This window comes from Pleurodeles waltl, chromosome 1_2, assembly GCF_031143425.1.
Source record: "Pleurodeles waltl isolate 20211129_DDA chromosome 1_2, aPleWal1.hap1.20221129, whole genome shotgun sequence".
NCBI lineage: Eukaryota > Metazoa > Chordata > Amphibia > Caudata > Salamandridae > Pleurodeles > Pleurodeles waltl.
Genome location: NC_090437.1, coordinates 193,836,831 through 193,856,173, shown reverse-complemented (window position 1 = coordinate 193,856,173; position 19,343 = coordinate 193,836,831). Strand labels below are relative to the sequence as shown.

Below are 19,343 nucleotides of genomic sequence, written 5' to 3'. Positions count from 1 at the left end.
CAGCTGCCAAGAATGGAAGCTTCAATAGTCTACGCTTTAACAGGATCTTCTGCTCTAGGGCAAACCAGCGCTAGATCTCTTTGCAACAAACAAGACTTGCATGCCTGTTCTATGCAAATTGCCTGCCATCCACATCCAGGATTTTGGGGTAATCCTTTTTTTGGTCAGATGATGCAGAATCTATGCCTACGCCTCCTCCCCCTGATACCTCTAATACTAAAAGTAGTCAGCAAGATAAAAGCAGAGCTGTATCACTTCATCCTGATTCCCCTTGATGGCCCAGACAGCATTGGTTCACATAGCTTTTCCTACACTCGTAATCCAACCACTTTAACCATACAAACTTCCCAAACACTTTTGACGATGAACCAAGGCCTAGTTCTTCATCCAGACCCAACTTCTTTCCACTTTTATACATGGCTCCTAAATTCCATGACTTAAAAGATCTGAAAATCCTTCTGGACTGCAGGGATATTCTCTTCAAGGCTACGTTGGACGTCACGATAAAAACATATAAGCCCAAATGGAAAAGTTTCAGCATATGGTGCTAGAAATCAAATCTGCATCCTCTTCTGGCATTACCTGAGCAGATAAAGCCCTGTGTCTTCTCGCTAGTTCAGTCTGGGTTAGTGCATGCCTCTATCAAGGTTCATCTCACGGCAGTATCTAGATATAGGCGTTCCTCACCTTATCTTTGTGCTCGAACAGAATCATCAAACAGTTCATGAATGTATTGTTCAGAGTTGTTCCTCAAATAATGGCTCCTTCCCTAGACTGTTTTTTTAATGTAGTTCTTTCTCAACTCATGAAGAGTCCATTCAAACCCATACACAGGACAGACCTCACTTGTCTCACATGGAAGGTCACATTGTTGCTAGCAGTCACTTGGCCCAAAAGGGTGAGTGAGATACAGGCTTTCACAACTCAAGAACCCTTCTTGCACTTCACAGACGAGTCTGTCATTCTCAGAACTAATCTAAAATTAATTGCTAAGAACCATTCTGACTTTCACCTGAATGAGCATTCTTCTTAAAGTGCATCAAGCATTTAATATCTTTTCCTAATTGCGTATACTATACCAATTTCTTACTCTCATCATCTACACAGTGATCAGAATACTTGTACTTCATCACCCTTTTCTTTTGGCTTCATGATCCATATTTGCCATATTTTGAAGTCCTGTTTTGAAATAAAACCCATGCAGTGTACAAAACAACCCTTTGTTTTTTTTTTCAAATCTTGCACATACAAAATCTTGATCAAATGTATGAGTCATGTTATTTTCAAAATTTTCTTACAGTACATTCTGATAAAGTGCAAGCTTAAAAATTCTATATGTATATTTTTTCACTTAAAAACCAAATGTTAAAGTAACGTTATAGTGTTATAGTTAGGTGAATGCCAGTGACATTAACGTTTTAAACTAAAAACAGCTCAGAAATTCACCAATTATAGTTAGCAGAGCTAACTATAACTTGCACCCCGCCGTGCTCTGCTTATGGCCTCACATATTTCATCACTCATGGCATCATTTATGACATCACTGATGCCATCTCAGATGACGTCATTGATAACATCTCTGATGACATCTTCCAAAGAGTGTGCTAGGTTGTTTTATGGTGTTGGGTAACTTCTATATTACATTTCTACCTAATTTTGTATAACCTGTGTCAGCTAAAGGGTGTGTTTACAAAGTGCTTGCAATCCTAATGCACCATAGCTGTGTAGAGGTATTAATTACGTTATAAATCTTAGTATTGAAGAGTAACTTGTGTTCATCATGTGCCACATACGTTTTTGGTACTGCAGTAAACATTTCTAGAAGGCAAATGTTCTACACACTACAGTCTTAGTATTTAACCCTCCTCTAGTTATTAGAAGGAATAGTCTCAGCATGACAATTTCTACTTAACATACAAGACTGTGTGCACCAGGTACTAACACAAAGCTGCCAGAATGGGAGCTTCATCAGTTGATGCTAAACAGGATGTGCATAGTTTTGCATCAGAAGATGGGCTATCTGTGGAGTTTTCACCAAAGTATGAAGGCTGCAAATAGTATACTCTTTAGTACTTTCAGACCTCAGTTATTTTAAGTGAATAATCGCTCTTTTACACGTTTTACATTGAGTGTACACTGTTCTTAGTAGATACTTTTTAATGCACGCTGATGTATTTCTCGTGAGAGTTTGTCTGCAAACAGTGTGGTACAAAGTAAACTCTCACTGTAAGCATTGTTAACAGTACCCATGTTTCTACTTAGGACCACTTCATTTGGCAATGTAGGTTCAGTGATGGTCAGGGGTTTGATATAGGTAAAGACTTTTCTTAGTAGGGCATTAGTTATGTAGCAGGGCTTCAATATCCTTAGGAACTTGGTTTAACCTGAACAGCTGTATACACATTGAACACTAAGTGCAGGCTAGGGTTACTCTTCATCTGTGGTTCATAGTCATCATGAACTCAGCTACCTATGAAGTGTATGGTATAGGGTCAATGTTGCACATAACACAAGCTTGCTTTACTTATGGGAGTTGTATATATGATTGCAGTAATGATGCTTCATATTATTCTGAGCTATTTTGTAGTTATTTTCATACCTCTAATGGTATACCTGTATATAGATCAGTATGTGCAAAATAAGTTTAGTTCAAAATGTTAATATTGTCACTAACATATTCACCCAAATGTAACGTTACGTTAACCTCAGTTTTTTACAGTGAATTTCTAAGTTTTTTTTTTTTTAATGTAAATTAATATCACCATACGTAAAGACAACCCCCCACCGCAGGGGGTTGGTCATAGGGCCTTATCTTTTTTAAAAGGGAGGGAGGCCACGTCTCCCCCACATACACCCCAACCACCACCACTAAGCCTTATAAGGCCCTGTGAACCACATCCCCCAAGGCTTTTTGTTCCTTCCCCTTCAAACAAAGGGGAGGGAGGCTACATGAACTGCCTCAGGGAGCCTGGTTAGACCCTGGGGACCTAGGTCCCTTTTTTTTTTAGTCAAAGGGGAGTGGTGCCTCTCCCCAAGCCTTATTAGACCGTGGGGACCCCATTCCTCTGGGCCTCTACTAAAATTAAACATGAGCGGGGCCATGGAACCCTCCCCGAGTCTTTTCCAGCCACGGGGTCTGCATCATGAAAAGTGGGTGCCCACTCAGGGCACTCCCCATATATTTGTTGAGGGCCGCAAAGGGAGGCCCGTGGCCTCAGCCGGCTCCCCAGCATGCAGTGGGAGCCAGCATTGCTCCCGCCTAAAGGGAGCAGCTACTAATGCTGCACTCTCCAGACAGGAACAATTTTTTGATCTGTTTCCCTACCGACATCAGGAAAACAGTTCAAAAGTCTGCTCCCAACTGGCCGGAGCATTTTCAAAGCTCCTATCCACTGTCCGCAGACTTCCTGTTTGCTCCCGCTTGGCAAGAGATTTAAAAATGCTCCCGACAGACAGGAGCAAACAGAAGTTTCTCTGCCACTGTGGGCAGAGAAACCGCTATGTCCTGGGGGTGAGCTCCCTGCTATGAATATATCTATATATCTGCTAGAGACATCTAGCTGTGGATTCCTTACCTGCAGATTTCTTACCTTCATTAGACTGGATCCAGAAGATTTCTGCATGAGCAGTACCCCTGCACCCAGGTAGTTGGCATCTGTTGGTTCCGGACCGTGGCATACGCATCGGGAGTGACGCCGTGGTAACCTATATAGACTCCACCTGGCACGCAGACATCAGTTTTTCATTATACACAAGTTAGCGCTGATCTGCTTTACCCCACTGTTGTTTTTTTGACAGGTTTTTTTCAATGTTTTGTCAAAATCTTTTTAGAGGTTTACCTCCTGGTGTGTTGAGGATGTCTTCAAGGAAGACAGGTTTTAAACCATGTGGTGCCTGTCACTGTCATGTTGGTGATTGACCCTCATTTAGTCTATCTGTGGTGCCTAGAGCACGACCACGAATCCAAGTCTTTGCTCAGACTGCCTAGCTACAGCACCAAAAGGTTTGAGTGAGTGGTCCCTACAGCTGCTAGGTGTCAGCATGCAACACCTAGGGGGTCTCCATCTTGTTTGAGAGGAAGGTCGCAGGACTGCTCCAGGAGCCCCAAGTCCTCTTCTTCCCACTCAGTCATGAAGACATTAAGGAAAGAGGCATAAGAAGAACAAGAAGTCGACACTTTAACTTCTTAACCGTCGGCCGGCGTGACAAAGGAACATCGACAAGGTTCTGCGGAGCGGTCATTAAGTTCAACTTCGTGCCTCCACGATTTTCCAGGAGCTGAAGTGGGGTTCCCCGCCGGGAGCTTCGGCTCCCATGGATCCTATCACAGATCCGGACTGGCACCGGTCGTGCCACTGCAACGTTCCACGAGGCTAGTCCCCACGCTGACGCTCCCGGCGGCAGCAGCCCCATTTGGATCCCTGAATCCGACACAAAGCCGGAACGGAGTTAACCAATGCTGATTCTGGCACCGACTGGACCCATGTGTAATAGGTCAGTGCCTCAGCCCTATTCTTAAGGACTAGTCCTTGGTAAAGAATGGTAGGTGGGTCACTGAACCCTTCAAAGTTGGAAGGCCAGGACTCAGTGGACTGGTGTGAGAAACTGGGTGATGCCAGTGCACTTAATACCGCTCCAGATACTGGTTTGCTTTCTCCCCCCTACCGTGGCTACGGAGGAGGGAACAACATGGTGATGAAGAGGGTGGCTGATATCCTGGACATTGAACTACCCTCGCTGGCAGTCAACACTAACATATTGACGGAAGTGCTTAGGCCGGGAGTGTCCCACCAGCCTTGCATTGCAGTCAGTGAACACCACATGCTTATTGGGCCGCTACTCCCACACATTGTGGGACACGTTTGCGCAGTTGCTACTACAGGTTCCAGAAGAGGCCCAGGCCACTCACCCAAGCAGTCAAGGATGGGAGAGTATTGAGGACAGGAGAGATGCAGCCAGGTTCACTATTTTGTGTGGCTTAAACACAGTCGACTTGCTGGGCAGAGCGTTTTCATCAACAGTGATGCTTCGACTTCACACCTGACTAAGAATTTCTGGCTTTTCGGAGGATGGCCAGGCTAATTTAATGGGCATGCCCTTTGATGGCACACGTCTCTTCGAGGGAAGGCATACTCAGTGCTGGAGCACTATAAGGAGTCATGGGCTACCACCAAGTCCTTGGGCCTCTCAATTGGGCCATGTCTCCAGTCTGCCTTTCGTCCCTGTCATGGATACAGAAGGGGTGTTCCACCATGCCAAACCTATGCCAACCACCGTCCTGCACAAGCTCCCCAAGCAGCACATTGGGTACAGTGCATACCATACCAGAGGGTCAAGTAGCCAGGAGCTGCAGCCTCCTAATATTGCCGTAAAAGATCATGGGCATCCAGTTAGTGGCACAATCCACCATTATCTCCATCACTGGCAGTCCATAAAATCGGTCAGCTGGGTCTTGTAGATCATTCGGAGGGGCTTACTGACGGACGATCGTCTGTCCTTGGTCCAAGGAAGTCACGCCTCTTGACCAAGGGAGCCATAGAGAAAGTTCTGATATCAGAAGTAGGCAGTGGTTGCAATTCTCCAAACTTACTGATAACCAAAAAGAACAAAGGTCTTCAGCCAATCCTACCCCTCTGAACCATCAGTCTCTTCCTCAAACAGGAGAAATTCAAAATGCTCACATTAGCTGGGGTCATGTCTGCTGTAGACCAATGAGACTAGATGGTAGCGTTGGACTTTCTGGAAGCGTTTTTCCATATTTCCATCCTGCCTGCCCCAAGGCGCTACCTACGGTTTACAGTAGAACACTAGCACCTTCAGTTGATCGTGTCCCACTTTGGCCTTACCAGCGTCCCTTGGGTGTTCACCAAGGTGATGGTGGTGGTCGTAGCACACCTGTGGCGATTAGGCAGGCCTGGAAAAATCATAAAAATGTTACTAGACCTGCATGTTGAGTAGCTTGAATAATCTACTCAACCTAACTATAATGTACTTGACCCGAAAACAAGTCGCCAATATTGTATTTGTCACCTCTCTTCATTTTCACGAGTGCACCTTCAAATATGTGAGTTCAGCTTTTCTGCTGTAAAAAAAAAAAAAAAAAAAAAAATCCTCTTTTGTTTGATTAAATACATTAAACATTTGCTCCATGTATAACAAATCTAGCCCACACATAGGGTACACATGATCCATGCATGACTTGCCTCTTATTTTTCTAATAGCTTTGCCATCAGGACATGGGTGTTTCTCAGTTTGTTTAAGCACTCACCTTTATTAGCATGATGTGGTAGCGCACTGTCATTTACAAATAGTAAATTTCCAAGAAATGTCCAAAAGCCTTCCCATTAACTTGCTATTAGCAATAATCTGTGAAAATTATGTTTCAGAAAACCTTTATCATTTGCACATCACCACGTAGTGTTTTGACTTTATTTCATCCTATTAAAATATTTTTTTCATCACACTGAAGTAGAAAAATGGTCTTTCACAGTTACTGAAATATATTTAGAAATGTTAGTAAAGTTGACGTAGTTATATAAATGTTGTATGTTACGAAAAACCTGATACTAAAAGCCTTTCATTTCACATAGGTCAGACAGTTCACCTTACAAAATCCTGGAACTCTGCAGTCGCAAGGGAAAGTATTTGCATTGCAAGAAGACAAACTGACTTTTTACCTCTGTCTCTAAACGTAGAGCATATGTGACATGTATAAGATTTAAAGGTGTCTTAATTGCTAATGCAGTTTCTGGCTGAACAGAACACCTGTTCTTTGTCCACTCGCCAATAGGGTTGAGTGGAATCTAAAAATAGCTTGACCCCCAGTTAGGAGTGTCAGTCTTCCCTTGTCTCGATGATTGGCAGTTGAAGGCAGGCTCACCCCAGGCTGCTGTCTCCCTTCTCCAGACTATGGCAGACATCCTGCATTTTTTGGTGTTCACTATAAAGGTGCCCAAGTCTCACATCTGACTCCCTCTCAGGTGCTCCCCTTCATCGGAGTGGGTCTAGATACAGTGCAGTTTTGGGCTTATCCTTCCAAGCAGCGAGTCCAGGATATTCAGGCTATGATGCTGATGTTTCATCCTCTGTCCTGAATTTGCAGTGAGAATGACTGCGGCTGCTGGGCCTCATGGCTTACTGCAACCTCCTGGTGACACATGCCAGATGGCATATGCAGGCCCTGCTGTGGAACCAGAAATTCCAGTGGGCACCACATTAGGGGTATGTAGGAAGTTGGCTCTGTATATACTATTTCAAAGTGAGAGATAGTGTGCACAGAGTCCAAGGGTTCCCCTTAGAGGTAAGATAGTGGCAAAATTTGATAATTCTAATGCTCTATTTTTTAGTCCAGGGCAGTCCTCTGAGGCTTCAGAGGTCACTGGTCCCTGTCAGATGCGTCGCTGGTTGCAGGTTTTCGAAGTTGGAGACAGGCCGGTAGAGCTGGGGCCAAAGTAGTTGTCGTCGTCCTCCTTCTCTGCAGGCTTTTAGGTCAGCAGTCCTCCATGTTCTTCAGGTTGCAGGAATCTAGTTTCCTAGGTTCTGGGGTGCTCCTGAATACTAAATTTAGGGGGGTGTTTAGGTCAGGGAGGGCAGTAGGGCACACCCTCCTTGTGCCTCCTCCCCGAGGGTAGGGGGGCACATCCCTAATCCTATTGGGGGAATCCTCCAAACTCAAGATGGAGGATTTCTAAAGGCAGGGGTCACCTCAGCTCAGGACACCTTAGGAGATGTCCTGACTGGTGGGTGACTCCTCCTTGTTTTTCTCATTATCTCCCCTGTACGTGACGCCAAAAGTGGGGTCTGTGTCCAGGGGGCAGGCATCTCTACTAGCTGGAGTGCCTTGGGGCATTGTAACACGAAGCCTGAGCCTTTGAGGCTCACTGCTAGGTGTTACAGTTCCTGCAGGTGGGAGGTGTTAAGCATCTCCACCCAGTGCAGGCTTTGTTTCTGGCCTCAGAGCACAAAGGCTCTCACCACAGGGGGTCAGAAACTCATTTACCAGCAGCAGGATGGCACAGACCAGTCAGTCCTGCACTGAAGGATTGGGTAACATACAGAGGGCATCTCTAAGATGCCCTCTGTGTGCATTTTGTAATAAATCCAACACTGGCATCAGTGTGGATTTATTATTCTGAGAAGTTTGATACCAAACTTCCCAGTATTCAGTGTAGCCATTATGGAGCTGTGGAGTTTGTTTATTACAAACTCCCAGACCATATACTTAATATGGCCACACTGTACTTACAATGTCTAAGAATAGACTTAGACACTGTAGGGGCATATTGCTCATGCAGCTGTGCCCTCACCTGTGGTATAGTGAACCCTGCCTTTGGGCTGTAAGGCCTGCTAGAGGGGTGACTTACCTATGCCACAGGCAGTATTTTGTGGGCATGGCATCCTGAGGGGGATGCCATGTCGACTTTGCCTTTTTCTCCCTACCAACACACACAAAGAACACTGGTGTGGGGCCTGTTAGCAGGGTCCCAGCACACTTCTCAGTCAAGTCAGGATCAGTATCAGGCAAAAAGTTGGGGGTAACTGCAACAGGGAGCCATTTTCCTACAAAGCACCCCAGCCCGCAGGCCAGGAGACTCAGCCAAAGCTGGGAGTGTCTTCCTAGTCTTCACCCATTCTCTCTATTTTGGGGTTAGAGGTATCCACCTCTGCTAATCTTATCTTAGCCAGAGTCACCCCTATCTTACCCAAAGAGGTTTCCCATAGCTGGAGTAACCGCACCATGACCAACAGGGTCAGGGGGCCTAACTTGCTATTTGACATGGGGTCAGACCACCATGCCAAGGATAGTGCAGCCATAAAGGCTTGCAGGAATCTAGTTTCCTAGGTTCTGGGGTGCCCCTAAATACAGGGGTGTGTTTATGTCTGGGAGGGCAGTAGCCAATGGCTACTATCCTTGAGGGTGGCTACACCCTCTTTGTCCCTCCTCCCTGAGGGGAGGGGGCCCCATCCCTAATCCTATTGGGGGAATCCTCCAAACTCTAGATGGAGGATTTCTAAAGGCAGGGGTCACCTCAGCTCAGGACACCTTAGGGGCTATCCTGACTGGTGGGTGACTCCTCCTTGTTTTTCTCATTATCTCCCCTGTACTTGCCGCCAAAAGTGGGGTCTGTGTCCAGGGGGCGGGCATCTCCACTAGCTGGAGTTCCCTGGGGCATTGTAACACGAAGCTTGAACATTTGAGGCTCACTGCTAGGTGTTACATTTCCTGCAGGTGGGAGGTGTTAAGCAACTCCACCCAGTGCAGGCTTTGTTTCTGGCCTCAGAGAGCGCAAAGGCTCTCACCCCAGGGGGTCAGAAACTAGTCTCTCAGCAGCAGGCTAGCACAGACCAGTCAGTCCTGCACTGAATGATTGGATAACATACAGGGGGCATCTCTAAGATGCTCTCTGTGTGCATTTTTTAATAAATCGAACACTGGCATCAGTGTGGGTTTATTATTCTGAGAAGTTTGATACCAAACTTCCCAGCATTCAGTGTAGCCATTATGGAGCTGTGGAGTTCGTTTTGACAAACTCCCAGACCATATACTTAATATGGCCACATCGTACTTACAATATCTAAGAATAGACTTAGACACTGTAGGGGCATATTGCTCATGCAGCTATGCCCTCACCTGTGGTATAGTGCACCCTGCCTTAGGGCTGTAAGGCCTGCAAGAGGGGTGACTTACCTATGCCACAGGCAGTATCCTGAGGGGGATGCCATGTCGACTTTGTCTTTTTCTCCCCACCAACACACACAATCTACAATAGCAGTGTGCATGTGTTAGGTGAGGGGTCCCTTAGGGTGTCACAACATATGCTGCAGCTCCTAGGGACCTTCCCTGGTCACAGGGCCCTTGGTACCACTGGTAACATTTACAAGGGACTTATCTGTGTGCCAGTGGTGTGCCAATTGTGGAAACAATGGCACATTTTAGGTGAAAGAACACTGGTGCTGGGACCTGGTTAGCAGGGTCCCAGCACACTTCTCAGTCAAGTCAGCATCAGTATCAGGCAAAAAGTGGGGGGTAACTGCAACAGGCAGCCATTTTCCTATGTGGTATCTCTCCAACATGGTCCATGTCTCAGAGGAAACTGCGAAGGGCCTGCAGTGGTGGCTAAAGAACTGCGATTGGGTCAGAATCAGACCCCTCTCCCTTCCCCAATCAGATCTCACAGTGGTGACAGATGTGTCATTCCTGAGATGGGGCGGCCATCGGGGAAAGGTGGAGATCAGAGGACTCTGGTCTCTGCCGGAATCCAGGCTCCACATTAACTTGCTGGAGCCCCAAACAATGCGACTGGTATTTAAAGCCTTTCTACCCTCTATCAAGTGAAGGCTAGTGCAGCTGTTCTTGGACAACAATACAGCTGTGTGAGACTGCAACAAACAAGGCAGGATGGGGTTGTGGACCCTTTGTCAGGAGTCCCTGCATCTCTTGATATGGCTGGAACAGTAGGGCATATCCCTGGTGGTTCAACACCTGGCAGGTTCTCCGAACACCAGAGTGGACAAACTCAGCCGTCAATGCCTAGCGGATCAAGAGTGACGTCTCCATCCAAAGGTGCCGCTGTGTTCTTGCAGCAGTGGGAAAAGCCTTGGCCTCTGTTCACCTGCACTGGGAACGTGCAATGTCAGCAGTTTTGTGTGCTGGACTTTCCAAGGCAGCTATCGCTCGAAGACACTTTTCGTCTCGAATGGAGCTCAGGACTCCTGTACACCTTTCCGCCCATACCACTCCTGCCCAGAGCTCTCAAGAAGATCAGGAATGACCTGGCTCACATCATCGTTAGGGCTCTGGACTGGGCACGGAGTCTGGTATCCCGAGCTTTTTCACATGAGGATCGATCCTCTGATCAATGTGCCCCTTCGGGAGGATCTTCTGTTGCAGCAGCAGGGTAGGATTTCCCCACCCGAACCTGTCAACTCTCTGCCTTCTTGCATGGAGATTGAGCTGCGACAGTTGACAGTATTCGACCTTCCTCTGTGATCTGTAGTCTGTAATGTCATTCTGGCAGCCAGGCGTCCCTCTACCAAGACTGTCTACGCCTGCTGATGGAATAAAATTATAATATATTGTACGGAGAAATCTATCAACCTTCTTTCTGCATCTCTGTCTGATGTCCTCCTTTTTGTTCTTGCCCTTGCCTAGCAAAACTTTGCTTTGGGTACTCTTAAGAGTTACCTTTCTGCTCTGTCTGCCTTCTTGCAGCTGCCTGACCAACCCTCCTATTTAAATCCCCTATTTCAAATAGATTCCTCGAAGGACTTTTACATATGTTTCTCCCTTCACCTTTCATTTTGCTACAGTTTTAACCTTAATCTGGTCCTCACTTTTCTTGTGTGTGCTCCTTTTAAGTCATTGCACAATTGTCCCCTCTGGCTGCTCACCATCAAAACAGCATTTCTCGTGGCAATAACATCTGCCTGGAAAGTGAGTGAGTTGCAGGCTTTGTCATACAAGCCTCCCTACTTATCTGTCTACCCAGACAAACTGGGCCTTTGAACTACGGCCTCATTCCTACCGAAAGTGGTGACACCATTCATGTGGGCCAATCTGCCACTTGCCCACTTTATACACTTCACATCCCTTTAACGATGATGAGCACCTCCACCGCCTTGACCCAAAAAGAGAATAGACATTCTACATTGACCGTACAAAAGAGTTTCGGCTGCAAACCAACTCTATGTGGGCTATGTTGCAGCTAAGTAAGGTCAGGGGTGCAGAAACAAACCATGTCCCAATAGGTTGGAATCTGTATCAAAATCTGCTATGCATTGGCCAAGAAGCAACCCCCTGAGGGCTTGGGTGCTCATTACACCAGAGCCAAAGCTGCGACCACTGCGTTAGAGCGTGGAGTCCCAGTCCTGGATATCTTCCACCGATGCAACCCTCCTCCCCGATCTGCATACAGATTTCTAGGGCTAAGGATACTCCCTTTCAGGGCCCTAGTTTGGACACACCAGTGTCAGTGCACTTTATGGCTCTGTGCTCCTTGTGTTGGAGTCATGAATAAGTAATTGATGTCAATGTGTCAAGGTGGCACGTATGTAATTGACTGCGATGTCACTTCAGGTTCAGACGACGTACAGAGCCAATCAATGCCACCTAGTGGCGTGCAGGGTGCTGCTCACGTTAAAATCTTCCAGATCCATTCTGACACCTGGGAAGTTTAAAGATAAGGAATCTGCAGCTAGATATTGTCTCTACCAGATAATGCGTTACCGAAGGTAAGTAACTTGTACTTATAACGTGTTGTTGTAGTTACATATGTTTAGCATACTCTCTGAAAACAGATGTGTAGAAAGCTGGTCTGGTGTGGTGAGCACCTGTGGTGTTATCCCATTATACCAGGTCCAGCTATCCCCTATAAGTGAAGTGTAGGCAGTGTCTAGGAAGCCAGGGCGCTCTTGTGGTAAGTAACTATGGATGAGCAGCCAAGACTTATATAGGAGATATGCAAATCTTATGCAATACCACTATAGTACACAGCACTATCGTACATGAAAGAACCACACAGTGTTGAAATTAAGGTACTTTATTATGGTAACACAAATACTAGAATACTATTAGGCAGTACCCCCAACTGGAGGTAAGTAAACACACTATTACATACATATTGTCAATCAGTAAAGAGCAATAAACATTGGCAAAAGCAATAGAAAATAGTGTAGGCCCCAGGGGACGGCCAAACCATATATTAAATAAGTGGAATGCGAGATAGTCTCCCACCCAAGGATGTGGAAACTTTAGAGAGGAGCTGGAGGAACTAGGAACCCCAGGAGATGAGTACCAGAGTTGGCCCCCAGCAACCAGGAGAGCAGAGGTGAGGACCTGGTTTTCCCCAAACCCAACAGGAGGACTTTGGAAAAGGGTTGTGCAAGACCCAAATAAGACTGAAAGAACCCAAAGGTGAATTCTGGCAGAATAGGACCTGCAAAGGAAGGGAACCGAATCCAGTTCGTGATGGAGTGTCCGGTTGTAGCAGGAGCCACTACCCACCCTTCTGTGGGTATGGGACCAAGTCGATGGGGGTACGAAGAAGACCAGCTGTGCAGCACAGGAGATGAAGAGGAGTTCCTGCAGTGATGCAGATGGTGTCCCACGTCGTCTGTCGGGTTGCAGTTGGTCATTGGTGCTGGAGAACCGCCAACAAGCCTTGGCAAATGCAAAAGAAGTGGAATACGAGTTGCAATGCTGAAGAGGACCAACAAGGCCCAGGGGACTCAACCCAAGGAGGGGAGCCCAGGGTGATCCACAGCAGACGGGCGAGTCACAAGAAGAAGAGGGAGCTCCCACAGGCAAACCACTGGCAACAGTTGCAGTGAGGCCCACTCAGCACACCTGAAAAGGAGTCCTACATCGCTGGAGCAGCAGAGAGGAGACTGTGCTTGGCCGTAAGAAGTGCTGGGGGCCAGGGCTATACAAAGCGAGACGATTCCTTGGAGGGAGGAGCAAACAAGCCTTGGTAGCTGCAAGACTCGCAGAGCACAGGGCTACCGTCTCCCAAGTCGGACAGGTGTAATGCAGGATCCACGCAGCTCTGGAGGAGAGAAGTTCCATGCAGCCGGTCGTTGTTGCAGTTGGTGCCTGAAGATGCTGGGGAGTGACTCCTTCACTGCAAGGGACATTCTTTCTTACTTCTTGGTGCAGGCTGGAGCCTCATGGGCCTGGAGGATGCACAGCTGTGGAAATATTGCAGTTGCTGGAAAGAGCTGGAGAAACAATGTTGCAAAGCGGAGTCATCGCTGAAGTTGCAGATTGTTGGTTCCTGTAGAGTCCAGCTGCGGTTCCAGTGGCCAGAAGATGAAGTAAATGTTGCAGAGGAGTCCTGCTGGAATCATGCATGTCGAATCTAAGTACCCACCCAAGAGGGAGACCCTAAATAGCCCAGTAAGGGGGATTGGTCACTTAGCAGGGTGACCACCTATCAGGAGGGGGCTGTGAAGTCACCTACCTGACCTGGCTACTTAGATGCCCCCAAGGGCCTCTGGCCATCTTGGATTCAAGATGACAGAATCAGGTGGCCCCTTGGAGGAGCTCTGGGCACCTCCCCTTGGGTGGTAATGGACAGGGGAGTCCCCTTTCCTTTGTCCAGTTTCGCGCCAGAGCAGGACCAGGGGTCCCTGGACTGGTGCAAACCGGTTTATGCAGGGAGGGCAACAAAATGTGCCCTTCAAAGCATAACAGTGGCTTGGGGAGGCTTCCCCACCCAAGCCATTTAACACCTATTTACAAGGGAGAGGGTGTTACCTCCCTCTCCCAATGGAAATCCTTTGTTCCTCCGTATTCTGCCTGAGCTGGTCAAGCAGCACGAGGGCAGAAATCTGTCTGTTTGGTGGCAACAGCGCCGGCTGCCTGTAAATCTCCAGAAGATTGGTAGGAGCAATACTGGGGGTCCTCTAAGGAGCCCCCAGAGTGCATGGAGTCATGTAACCAATACTGGCAACAGTATTGGGGTATGGTTCTGACATGTTTGATTCCAAACATGCCCAGGTTCGGAGTTACCGAAGGTGTCCAGTACATGGGTAAAATGGCTTCCCTGCACTTACGAAGTCCAGTGTAATGGAGCTGGAGTTCGTAGGGGCATCTTTGCTCATGCAGTTGTGCCCACATACACAGGGACCTACACCCTGCCCTCTGGCCTAGCGGGGGCTCAACAGAGGGGTGACCTACAGTAACCTGGTGTAGTGACCTGTAGCGAAAGGAAGAATGCACCTTTTTTCGCAGGCTGCAATGGCATGCCTGCAGGCACATTTTGCATGGGTTCCCATGGCTGGCACAATGCATGTGGTTGTCCATGGGGAACCCCTGATGCCCCAGTGCCTTGGGTTCCTAGTTACCATATACTAGGGACTTATATGGGGGGCACCAGTAATCCAATTGTGGGGTCTGCATAGTCCTAGGCAACCAAGTTTAGAGGGTGAGAACACAATGACTGCGGTCTTGGTTAGCAGTATTCCAGTGAAGACAGGCAAAGTATCCTGACAGCAGGCAAAAAGTGGGGATAACCTTGCCCAAAAGAATGACTTTTCTACAAGAGGCTTACTGGGTACATTGTAGAAAGTGGGATCCTGGGTAGGACATTTCAGTATTTAAGACTATAATAAAGATTCCCCTGGAGTAGAACTAGGATTACTGGTAAGTTGCTATTCCTTCTCAGCTGTCTTAATTTGGTTTAAGATGTCTTCTTAGAAAGCAAATGAGTTAGGGGGCTCTCATAAGTAAATCATCCTTTCTAAGATCATGCTTGCTGACTTGACCTCACCCTGATCTTACTTCTTCTATGCACAGCTATATGATGCAGTAATAAGTTGACACTGAGCTCTTAACATGAAAATGTCCTTATTTGTGATTACTCTAGCAGAAAAGATTGAGTAACCTCAAACCTTCCCACTCAAAAGATCATTATTTAATTTTCCTTAGGAGGGATGCGTTTTCAGTACACCATCTTTCTTCCTCAGGCTGTGATAGTACTTCCGATCAGCCAGGAAACGATACACAACCTAGTATTTTCTAGCGCTCCTAGGTTTTACTCATAAGACGAGATACAGTTTGAATGTTAGACCAATCTTCTATTACTTTTGCTGGTCTCACCCCAAGCCACAAAGTGATGAAGGCTACTGTTGCATATAGAAAGCTTATAAAATGTTTCAAACAAATGTGCGTCTTAATGCCCGGAAGTTGTCAGTGGAAGCATAGTTTGGCATATGTGCTCTCCTTTACCAAACATACTTTTTATGCCATTCGTTTTCTAACTAGTTGGGAAGCTGAGAGAGCCAGAACATATCAGGACATAAAAATACTGTTGGGGTATTTGCAGACTTAGTGCTTACTCTGTCTTCTTACAACATCCGCTGTGAGGGAATGGGGTGTAATATATGGTGTGAGTCCTCACCACGTAGTACACTTACTAACCCTTTAGGACCCTTCAGTTTCGTTTTTGTCAAACCTTCAGCTCAAATCTGGGTAGCTGTGACTGAGCAGCAAGGCTTACACAAAGGAACACGTGTAAAGCATCTAAATAGTACCAAAAAGGTTGAAGAACAAATCAACAAGAATCCAAAGAAATCTGATTCCTATTGATAAAAAATAGACTATATTTTTAACCACCACAATGAAAAAGATCCATGAGAGGGTTCCTGAGATACAGTATTTATTTTCACTCAACCGTTCACAAGTATCTGCAGATTTAACACCTAGAGTTCTTTTCACTAAAATGTTTGGGGTAGGTGAAATGCAGTCACTTGGAGTCAATTTAGGCGACCAACTCTAGTGGGGAGCTAGTCAGGGGGACCTGCAAGGCCCTCAAAGTTATTTCAGCAGATGAAGCAGTCTTAAGTCAGTTCAAGGCACTTTTATCTTTTGCGTGTCTTTTCTATGGAAGTGATGGCTGCAGAAGATGTTTAAAGGATGCTGTGGATATGATGAGGTTGACGGGGGTCTTGCTATGATTATTTCTCAGCCACAAAGGGAGTGAGGCAGTCCTGGTCACAGTCAAAGTCCCTCGACAGCCTGTTGTTGCTGGCTGACGTCAAGTTGCCACTGGACTACCAGTTACCCAGTATCGTAATCACTGGCCAATCCTTCCTGGATTGTTAACTCATCCTCTGGAGGTCCCAGCTGAACTCTGACAACACTCCTGGGTTCCGCAAAGTTGGGTGCAACTTTGTGTATCAGGTCCTGGTCTCTCGCTCTGCATGGCGGAGGATAATGGCGGGTTGAAGACTTTAGGCTACCAACTTACCCCTGCAGTCTTCAGTTGTTGTGTCCCTTTGCTGCAAACAGGAGGCCAGACAGCTAGCCCTTCAATGTCCCTTTGCATTGCTTGAGCACTGGACATAACTTCTCATTGAGCAGTACATGGCAGGCACAGTCCCTCTCCTTTGTTAGCCAGCAGGTGCAGTCCATGACAGTGCAGCCTCTCTTTGCTGGCTCCATGGTGGAACAGGGCATTCCTTCCTCTGTTCGTCTTCCGGTCCAGTCAAGTTCGGAGTTCAGGTAACCTACTTAAACTCAGAAAATGACCCCAGGGAAGGATGCAGTTTGTAGCCAATAGGCTACCAAGTTCCCTCTCACCTGATGATCACTACCTGCGAAGTGTGGCATCTGGGCAGAGGTGTGGCTACCAAGGGGGCTACACACCCCAGAAAAAACAGTTTGGCAACTGGTTTCCCCTCTCCTATCTCCAGCCTGTCTGCCTGAACAATGGAGCTGCCCCTCTCCCAAGTGTTACCCATTTGCCCTTCAAAGGCGGCTTCTTCGTAGAAGCTCACCTTTTGCGTCAACACCGGTGTGGCTTCCTGCAGAAGAAAGTTGACACCTCCTTCCAGTGTGGACCCCTATTGTATCATTTTCCGTGCGATATGTCTCCCCAGGAGGGCAGAAAACTGTCTCAGCTACAGAACCCTGTGTGCAACCATGGGTACAGGAGACTGAAGGCAACAAAGTGGCAGCTTTTCTAAAGCTCTATACTGCAACTTGTTAAATAATGTCGACCTGAGAATCAAGTCTGGCTTAATGTAACTAGTTGTTTGGTACCTTTGATGACCCACTTCGGTCACACTGTTCCAGAGTTAGCACAACTAAGGGGTCAGCATGTAGCCCTGTACTCGCCAATTGGGCAGCCAGTCTTTTTCACAGTAAAAAAAAGTTTCATGTTTTAACTATCAGAACATGTCAAATTAATGTTCTGCCCATGGGATATGTTGCGTCCTGCCTTAGGACTTGATAGGCCTGCCACAGGGGGTGGCTTACACACATACTGGGGAAAGTCTGACTGTGCCATTGCTTTGTATGGCTAAGTCGGCCTGCTTATTAAACTGCCATTCCAGACTGCAAATGGCTGGCTGGGAGTCTCGTTTCGCTTATGTCACACATACAGTGGCACGACCATTGCAGCTATCCGTGGGGTACCCTCTAACTTACTTGCCCTAGGCACCTTGAGTACTATTTACTAAGAACCTACAGGTAATGTAGCTTAGCCAATTGGGTAAGAGCCAATTCGACATACCCGTTTAAGGGCACAGGCACTGATGTCTGATTAGCAGCCCTCAGTGCACACTTTAAGTGGAAAAAACAGCAGCATCAGTCAAAAAAACATGAGGGTGACCATGCAAAAAGAGGCATTTCCTTACATCCACCCAGTCAATCCCTAATTAAGTGCGAACCAATATGACAATAGAAGAATTCGGCTACAAAGGAGTAATGGTTCATGGCACACATGCAGGGTATGGGGCAGGTGCACTAGAACAGGATGCTGTACCTCTGTTACGCCCAAAAGTCTTGAAGCACCTTTTGGAGAATGTTTTCCTGTCATACTTGAAGTGCAGTCTTCACCAACCAGTTGTGCAGGAAGGAGAGCAAGAACCAAGAGTGCTGGATCACTTTAAAGTTAACGTATTATTCATATCAATTGTATCGATAATTTACTTGTTTTCAGTAACCCTGGCCTCTAATTTTTCTAATACCTTGCATAACTGTTCTTTAAAGCATTCCTGCTGGAAAGAAACTTGAATACATCTATTAGATCATTCAATTTGGTTATGGATACCATCAGTGTGTGTTTGTCATATAATACTCATATCGGTCGTTTTCAAAATAAAAAACATAGTTGTGTTATGAATCCACGTTTATTTTTTCAGTGGCAAAGCTTTACAGGCAACAGCCATATGGTTAGCAATTTGGTGCCATTGACAGACTGCGATACAGTTGTGTATCTCCCTGTTGATTCTTCTTGGGAGAAAAATATATCTTGTTGTTTTCAGTGACTTAAAACACAATCTTTGCTCTTCAGATCATTGAACAAAACAATGATGATTTCTTTGACAGGTCGATGTTTCCAGTGCCTCCCACCGTGGGCCCAACTTTCAGCTTTGAGCTTGATGTGGAAGATGGAGAGGTTGAAAACTATGAGGTGAATATTTATAGTCTAAATTATTTTTTTGTGCTGTGCATCATTTTGCAGTCTTTCTCGTTTATACATTTTTGGAGGAACAAATTTGCAAATTCACCCTTGAGAAAAGTGCATTAGCATGTGTGGATATGGCTCTGTATTTTTAGACTGAGCCTACTAGTCTGCGCATGCACTATTGCGAGGCATATCATGGCTTACCAAAGACATAGAGGGGTATGGAACCCTCCAATTGCTTACCATTGGTTGGCTTTACTTGTCACTTGTTTGCCTACTTATTTGTGTCCCAGCTTGTAATTCTTGTGTTTGTCCCTCCTATGGTTTATTGCCCTTTTATATTTTCTTTGTTTGGATGGTACCGCTGCTTCCACTGCTTGCTTTTCAAGCAGTATTTTTTCCATTAAAGTGCGTGTTTTTCGAGCCATCTCC

The 19,343-nt window shown here is 46.4% G+C and overlaps 1 protein-coding gene across 5 annotated transcripts in view; it reads left to right on the top strand.

Annotated features, from left to right (window-relative positions):
- RNF38 (ring finger protein 38) overlaps positions 1–19,343 on the top strand; it is a 724,979-nt gene that overhangs the window by 610,208 nt on the left and 95,428 nt on the right. For all 5 annotated transcript variants that reach the window (XM_069237710.1, XM_069237731.1, XM_069237718.1 and 2 more), the window contains one exon: positions 18,833–18,917. In XM_069237710.1, coding sequence (XP_069093811.1) covers positions 18,833–18,917 — 85 coding nt within the window. The remainder of the gene's footprint in view (positions 1–18,832; positions 18,918–19,343) is intronic.